Source organism: Haliotis rubra, unplaced genomic scaffold (genome assembly GCF_003918875.1).
Source record: "Haliotis rubra isolate DU_JTF1 unplaced genomic scaffold, ASM391887v1 Scf57, whole genome shotgun sequence".
Taxonomy (NCBI): Eukaryota; Metazoa; Mollusca; class Gastropoda; order Lepetellida; family Haliotidae; genus Haliotis; species Haliotis rubra.
In genome coordinates this window covers 50054-59202 of record NW_025767268.1, presented here as the reverse complement: position 1 = coordinate 59202, position 9149 = coordinate 50054, and the positions used below count along the sequence as shown (strand labels likewise).

Here is a 9149-nt window from a genome sequence, read left to right as displayed (position 1 = left end):
AGGGAATGTACTCTATCCACTTCACAAAAAACACTTTGTGGAATTCAATGAACTTATACATGGGCTTTCTTTGGACTCTAATTGTGTGCATCTCATATTTTGTTTTTGTATTTTATTGGTTTTTTTGTAAGTTTAGAGACATTTGAACTTAGGTACATTTTGCTGAATTTCTCTATGATGATAGTGTAATAGGGGATGAAGTCTATCCACTTCTCCACAAAAGCTGCTGAACAGAATTGATTGAGCTTCTACGTCATGAGACGCTAAAGGTGTGCATCTCATACCTTGTTCATCCAATTTCTTAATTTTGTCACTTCTACAGATGTTTGAACTTAGTTGAATTTGGTTTTATTCATCCTGTTCGTCCCATACAACAGGGGGTGTACTTTATCCACTTCTCCTCAAAAACCACTGCACAAAACTCATTTAGCTTACATGTGTCTTTTATGGAGACTCTAAAGGTGTGCATCTCATATTTTGTTTTTGTATTTTATAGTTTTTGTATGTAGAGACATTTGAACTTAGATCAATTTTGTTGAATTTCTCTCTGATGATAGTGAAATAGGGGATTAAGTATATCCACTTCTCCACAAAAACTGCTCAACAGAATTGATTAAGCTTATACATGTGTTTCATTGGGACTCGAAAGGTGTGCATCTCATAGTTGCATAGATGTTTATTGAACTTGTTCGTGAATTTTGTTCAATTATTGATCTTTATATGTCTTATGAATGTCAGCGGGGCATCCGTGTCCCTGGACACAATGTTTTCTTGTTGTTTATTGATTTAGTAAATCATATAGTGTCATTTCAATTTCAAGTCCAAAAAAGAGCCTGCTATTATATTACATCTCATTAAAATCAGATCGTAGTATCAAGCGCTTATACTTTAATGAAGAAATATTTATTTTAAGAAACTACTTCGTACTTGTAACTAAAACGTGTATATATGTGTGCACAGGGGCTTGTAACGCTACAAACTGCCATCAAGGTATGTACTGTCACTAAAAGGATCCTTTCATATAGTGCTGAGACCCCATTAGTGACAGTTTTGATGGCAGTTTTTAGCGTTACAAGCCCCTGTGTATGTGTGCTGACTTGGACTCGTCGCTATATCGCTGAAACAAGGCCTAAGCGATGTAAAACTCTCACTCGCTCACTCGTTGACATTTGCCCTTGGATTTGTCTACGGAGCCGTATCCTGCCCGTATCCCCTTTTCCGTGCCGGGACCGGAAGCGGCCGTGCGGTTTTCTTACGGATTCACGGGCTCCGCGGCCTCTTCGATTTTTTTCGCTTAGTAATTTTTTTAAATCGTCAGCCCGCTGGCCGTAAACATGTTGTAGGTGGCATTACGCAATCCCAGCAAGGGCATCGCACCGAGGCCTCGCGTGATCGCGTGATCACAGATTTTTTCTGTGGACATGGGGGCAAAAACAATATCGTACAGAGATTGTGGACGGCCATCGCACAGCTATCGCAATGTTGCAAATGTAATTTTAGCATAGGGATCAATTACATCTGATTTTAATGAGATTTAAGCGTCACTGGTTATTTATATTTGTAGCGGGGAGTGTGAGGAAAAGTCATTACTTTCATGTAGTTTGGTCACGTCGTTACTTTCGAGCTTCCATTAGTGTGATAATAACAAAACTCCCGGACAGTCAGTATGAGAAACGTTGTCCCCATTTTATCAATGTGTAATTAGGTAAAAACGCTTTAGGTAAGGGACATAACTCAGTGAAAAATTAAATCAAAACACCAATTTTCGACCTGAATTTAATCATGGCTAGTTACGCCAGTGTGTAAAATTTCAGTTTTAGAACTTAAATAGTTTTTGAAAAAAATCTTCAGCATTAAAAAAACGGGCTGACGAAATCCGTTCTTATATTCCTCGCGGGGCTAATACTGCTGGCTGCGTATTTTGATTATGTGTCAGCTTGCTGACGAGGTTAACTCCTTTGGTCATGTGGACAAGGCGTCCGACTTCGGATCAGAAGGTCCGTGGTTCTAATCCCAACACGGGATTTTATGGTCGCTACATTTACTTTAGAGAATACCGAAACTTGAAAATCCAACCGTGCAACGATTATCATGTTTGTTTAATTTACGGATTCAGTAAAGTTTCTAAGGTGGCTACATACACTTCTTAAAAGAAGTAACAGAACTATTGTAACAATCAAATGTTGTATTATGAGTAATGCACAACACTACCTGTATAATGACCAGAAAGCATCCAACTGATATTTAATTCTCGAAGGATAACTCTTGGTAAATGGACCGTTTATGATTTTTATGAAGATGAACGTCACAAAACCACAACAAATGTGTGTTCACAAAAGAGATGTTCATGGTGTTCATTCCAATCACATCCTATCATATTCCTACCAAAATGGAGTACAGCAACTCCAGCGGCCGTAAAATCCACAAATCAAGCCTTGAGTAAATGATTTACTAGCAAGGGTCGACAATGTGAAAGAGATTAAATATGTTGACAAAAACAAACATGGCGACGCCACCAATGGCGGAGCCAACTTGTGTTGCTACTCCGCAGTGAAGCAGGCCTTTCTTGCCTTCCACCCTGAAGAGCGACGCCAGTGACACCTTGACGTAGGTGAGGATGAAGATGCAGACCACCCACACTGACACCTGGAACAGAAGGAAGGGAAGATAATGTGATTCAGGGACTGTGGAACAGACAACATTGCACGGAGGGCTAGGCAGTACGGAAGATAATGTGGTTTAGGGACTGAGACAGACTAATGCTTTTGATATATCGGTACTAAAGTTTCTCATCAATGACACCCATGTACAGAGGAGACATAGGTTGGGAAAAATGAAATAATTGTGATTGCTAATTGGCTCAAGACTATTGTCCATTGTCATTGTCGACTTTGATTAAAGGCTTTGCAAACTATACGACAGGGGACACCCGTGAAGGCATTAGATGCTATTACAGTGATAAGGTATTCTAAGGTGTTCCTGATGCACGTGAAACACTTACTTGAACATGATACGAAGGAAGGAGATGTACAGTTTGAAGTAATTACGATGCATGATGCGTTTTGTTTTCAAAACAAATCTAGATACAGATACAGATTCACCAAACACTATTGAAATGCATATGTTACACCACACAAACACACACTGTTATATCTTACAATCAAGATTGATCCAGCCAATGTTCCTACAAGAACTGGAACCGGACTCATAACAGCAGCCGCCATGATGTACGCCCCGAAAAGAGATCCCAGCAGAGTCAGGAGGTCAGCGCAGGAACGGTAGTGACATGGACGAAAAGGTCAAAGAAACACGCCAATGGACTGGCTAGGTTTGCGAGAGTTACAGCCAGATGGTACTGGGTTACACCGTAGGGTAGACAAGAGTAGGACTGAACTGCCAGCAGCGCCGAGTTCTTCAAACAGTTCACCCAACCTGAAAATAAAGGGATCGTCAGACATTGATAAATATATCCCTCTGACAGTCTATGGAAGAGAAGACACACACTGCTTGAAAAGTGTACTGGACAAAATTTCTTCCTCAAAGAGTTTATAAAGCCTGCAAATGAAGAATGAAAGTGTACGTTGCGAGCCCCAATTTCCAAGCACACGAAACATTCACAAAACACGTGAAAAGCATACAGCTAAATCAGCTGATGGACGTGTATAACGGTAGCCTTTTCGCAAACACCCAGTATAATCACTGTTTGATAGTGATTCTTTTGATGTCACTGGATTGTCTGGTTCAGACTTTTTACAGACCGTTGTCAAATAGATTGCAGAATGTGGCGTTAGACATGCAAACAAACAAATGCTCATAATATAGTCGACTTTGTTTATAGCAGAGATTTCTTATGGATGAGGAAGGGTTGGTATTGCCTTTATGTAGGTTCATTGCCTTGTCAAAACCATGTAACTTTGCCCTGTGTCTCGCCTTCTCGCCTGTAATACCGCCCGTCGTCATGACACTGCCGCCCCTTTGCTGATCACATTCAAGAATTGGTGTCCTGGCATACCTCTCTAAGCTGTCGCCAACATTTTCTGACATCAACGAAGCATATGAAGATATGGCGTTATACCAATATCGTACAGCCTGTCATTGGTGTTACCGGAAGTTGTTTATAACACCGGGTTAAAATTGACCTTCAGTAACCCATGCTTGTAAGGGGCGACTACCGGGATAGGGGTGGTCAGGTTCGCCGATTTCGTTGACACATGTTATCGTATCCCAACTGCATAGATCGATGCTGATGATGTTGATTACTGGATTGTCTGGTCCAGATCGCCACCATTTAGCTGGAATATAGCTAAGTGCGGCCTTGAAAAACTAACCAACTATTTATAACAGGAGTGGATACTGAATCTTGTCCAGATGTCCTTTTTCTGGCATGTCACGAACAGGTGTCATTGCAACGGCGTCCGTTTGACGACATGGAGACATTAAACATTTACATTGGAAAACATTCGGGCATGCTGGTTTATTGATATCCACCCCTTATCTTGTCCACAGTTCACTAAGATACTGTCCCAGGCATTTGCAGCGTGTGTTTAGTTCATTTGCAATAGTGATTGCTAGTGTAGGCTTTGATTCTGTGTGTACGTGCATCACATCTGTGCGATTGGATATAACCTTCAGATGCAACGCTACGCCCCCGTAACGGCATTGTAAATGGCATTCTTAAGGGTCCCGTAGCTACCATTATAAAAAAAAAGCCCGGGCTTACACGTGATTTTTGCCTAAAAGGTTGGGCAAGCCCTCAATACTATCTGAATGAAAAGTTTTGCTCCCTGTCGGGCATACACGGAAAACAAAGGCTTGCAACGCGCCTGTTCTTATAAATAGTTACCTTACTTTTTGTCGTTAGTTTATATTGATGTGATATTTGTGAACAAACGTGGCTAAATATATGTCTTTATATGCACGTCGCAATATGGCTGAAATAATGCCCACGCGACGTTAAATGTAAACTCACTCACTCACACCCCCTCACTTTACATGCACATACCTGTTAATAGAAGTGAAAGGATGTACTGGAGTCTAGTCATTGTCTTTACGTCACAGGTATTGTTCTTCACACTTGTAACAACTTCTTCACTGACAGCCGTCACCATACAACTGGAAGTGTCGTCATTGACGTCTTTCCCAATCGGTTCCGGAGGGTGTTTCTTTTCAATATTCAACAGTTCCATATTCTTTTGATCCACCGGAATGTCGTCGGGTATAGCTGTTTGAGACTCAGGGTTTTTTCAGATTCTTGTCCTTCTGTGTTTGTGTTTGTTTAACTTGCTCCTTTTTACAACGTGGATGGAAGACGAGGAAGGTGAAGGCAACCCCAGACAGGACACTGATGCCAGTGATGATGGCAAAGTAAACCTCAAATGAGAAATTAATATCTTCGTACGTAGCTGTTATGGTTGACACGGCTTCTAACGACTCCGTCGTATTGACGGTTGTATTGACGTATTCTGTAATATTGCGGCAGACAATACTACCGGCTCCTTGAGCGAGTCCTAATAACCCTGCAAGGAGACTACCGAGACCTTCTCCGCTGAAGTAGGCCACCATGTACACCGGTTTAAACGTTACCATGAAGGGAAAGAAGACGACGGTGGACGTACAGTCCACAAGAGAAACTAAAAAATTCAAACTGAACATGGCGGTGCTGTGAGGAGCTCCGGCAACAATGGTAGTTGTACTCCAGAAGAACACCATCAGAAGACACGTTAAGACTCCGATGCCAATGATGAAGAATATGACCAATTTTTCCGACAAACGGTTCGAACACAGTAAGCTATAAATAACTGGTCCAATGTTTGCAAGCTGTGTGACAACAACAATGTACGAGGGTAGATTCCACCCCTCTGGAAGCTCCTGGACCATGATGGGAAGCTCCACCCACAAACCGTTGAGGTCCACCCAGGCAGACACCCCAAATATTATCATCAAAATGTAGACGGGCACCACCACGCCGTCCCTGGTCGCCATCTTGGATTTGACCTAGACCTTGGATCTGAATATATATAAAGAACTATAATCAACACATTTACACACTGAAATCTGTAGAGATACTCCTTGAAATGCGGTAGAATTAACACTGTTATCAATGTTTGGTTCATTTGACACCCAATTATGTAAACAGGACATTTCGATACAGATCTTCTCGCCAGGAATAATCCATTCAATGTTTAGCATTGCCTCGACGTGCGAGTTAAACCAGATGTCACAGCTACAAAAACAAGATCACACATTCCAGAGAACTGTTGACAATGAACTGAGTTCAGCTAAAAAATTTGAGCTAAACACGCCTGCTGAATACAGTGTGTACAATGCAATCTGAATCAGGATATTCTCTAATTCAGCACACACAAACAAGGTAACCTCTATATTATAAGGGGCGGTGGGGTAGGCTAGTGGTTAAAGCGTTCGCTTATCACGCCGAAGATCCGGGTTCTATTCCCCACATGGATACAATGTGTGAAGCCCATTTCTGGTGTCCCCCGCCTTGATATTGCTGGAATATTGCTAAAAGCGGCGTAAAACTAAGCTCACACACTCACTCACTCTGTGTCATAAAACGTCATTCTTAATTCTTTCTGTAACAATATATATTAATCTACTTTACTGAACATTATTAGCGCGCACGCACGGACGCACGGACGCACACACTTTCATGCACCCAGTGTTGATTATGGCTCAGAGATGATTATTTACAAGCCGCCATTACATGGCTGGGATATTCCTAAGAGCATCACCAGACAACTTCACAACAAGCAGAATTATCTGTACGTGAAGGGATCGGTTTCCAGTGGAATCGTGTGATTTCACAAGCCTTTTTGTTTGGATGCTCGATGCTTAACGCAGATTCATATACGTAAAAAAGGCCTAGGGACACAACTCCATAGTGTTCAGAATGTAACTACCCGTGAAGATCCGGGCTTGAATAGGTCTTCAGCAACTCATACCAGTCTTAAGAGGTGACTAACGGGATCGGGTGGTCAGGCTCGCTGACTTGGTTAAGACATGTCATCGTATCCAAATTGTTCAGATCGATGCTCATGTTGTTGATCACTTGATTGTCTGGTCCAGACTATATTGTTAACACACAACCGCCATATAGCTAAACTATTGCTAAGTGCGGCGTTAAACAGCAAAACAAACAAAACAGTATCTAACTTATACTATCGTGGCGGCGTTGGATGGCAAGTGACGGTACTGACTAGCGTTGGCTCGTCACGCCGAAGACCCGGGTTCGATTCCCCACATGGGCACAATGTGTGAAGCCCATTTCTGGTGTCCCCCGCCGTGATATTGCTAGAATATTGCTAAAAGCGGCGTAAAACTTAACTCAGTCAGTCAGTCAGACTAGCCAGCTACCACAGTATGAAACAGGACGTCTCTAGAATGAACTACACCATCACCTATTTGATCACAATGGTTCCGAATATATCCCAGTTCGGAAACTGTCCAATCAACACTTTTTGTAAATGTTTTTATTTAAACACAAATACCTCAATATAACATATCTATTTCATTGTTACCTCTCGCACCATGTTGATACTAAGCCCTAACAAACAATGGTATGGCTGCAGGTGTTACGAAGAACTACGACCAACACCAACGAGTAACATATTTAGGACCCAATTGCATAAAGATAGGTCCGTAATAGAGGGATCTGGTTTGACACATACCTAGTTACAACTGTTGCTGGCTGTTACAGGAGGTTCAGGAACCCCATGTACAAGCTGATGGGAGACCTACGACTAACACCAACGAGTAACATATTTAGGACTCAATTGCATAAAGAAAAGCCTGTAATACAGCGATCTGGTTTGACACATACCTGGTTACAACTGTTGCTGGCTGTTACAGGAGGTTCAGGAACCCCATGTACAAGCTGATGGGAGACCTATGACTGACACCAACGAGTAACATATTTACGACTCAATTGCGTAAAGAAAAGCCTATAATACAGGGATCTGGTCACAACTGTTGCTGGCTGTCCTGTTATTGCAAGTAATGACAGTAAGCGGCAGGTTAATATAGGTGAATGTTATAGCATATAGTCCTATATAGACCTTGCACCTGTTACTGCTGCCACAGAGCTTTGTGTACAACTACTCATGTATATAGGTATACAATGCATGTTAATGATAAAAAGTATAACAAGAATGGGCATTATTTTAAAACAAACTCCTTTTTCATTTAATCAGTTTATACACGAGGAAAATGTAATAACTGGATTATTTTAGTTAGGTATGTAAGATAAATATTCTAGACATAAGCTTGTGACTGCGTGTTAGCTTGCGTTCCTGCATGTATGTATGCTTGTGCAAGGGTCTTTTTAAAATTAAATTATCAAATTGTACTGGACATACTATGACAATAAGGTCAGTTGTCTTGTCGTTTCAAAACTTTCACAAACCATCCCACTGCAATCTGGTCTCTGTTATGACAAAGCACATGTGTAATGTCATTGTATCTAACCACAACACATACTGGGTTCCCACAGGAATGAGTCGAAACTATGTGATATATGCCTCTTTAGGTCAGACCGTTTTAATGCTTGATGTACGAATCCACCAACAAAATGTAAATAAACTTTTAAATTACGAAAAGGATGTTCTCGGGTGATAATTATAAGAATGGATCACTGAAAACCTGCGATGACTCCACGTGTTTTCGAATATAATTTATTTACAGTGTTGACGTCATTTCATTAGGAACATCAATTAAAACGTGTTGAAATTATTTGATTTTGATTTTAAGAATATTTTATATTTTGTCCCAGTCATTTGATATTTAAGGTGGAAATAGTGAAATAGTATTTGTGTTTTCCGATCTGCCAGCGTGATATCTGGTACAGAAAATCCTAAGCCGAAAAACGATAGTCAGCATAGCTTTATAGCTGGTAGCTTATTGTCTGGCATGGCCAGTTGTACATAATGCACAATCATGGCTTTGGCCCTGTCATCAAGCAACAAAAAATATTTCTTCATCCTGAGATTTTTCGGTATACATGGACTTTTGCGAAATGCATTATGGCTGAAGTGGTATAGAATATGCTTGTTTTACAGTTACACTCATATTAAAAAGGACATTTATATTGATATGTAAGGGCGTATTGTTCTCCAAGACCCGCAAACCGAAACATG

General features: G+C 41.0%; 1 protein-coding gene across 1 annotated transcript; it reads right to left on the bottom strand.

The window, feature by feature from the left end:
* Positions 1-2170: 2170 nt before the first annotated feature.
* Positions 2171-6249, bottom strand: LOC124254260 (riboflavin transporter 2-like). The gene is given in 5 exon segments (XM_046688173.1): positions 2171-2646; positions 3159-3289; positions 3292-3432; positions 5003-5234; positions 5236-6249. Coding segments are annotated over 5 exon segments (1446 nt in total). The 5' UTR covers positions 5983-6249; the 3' UTR covers positions 2171-2451.
* Between the last annotated feature and the right edge of the window lie 2900 nt (positions 6250-9149).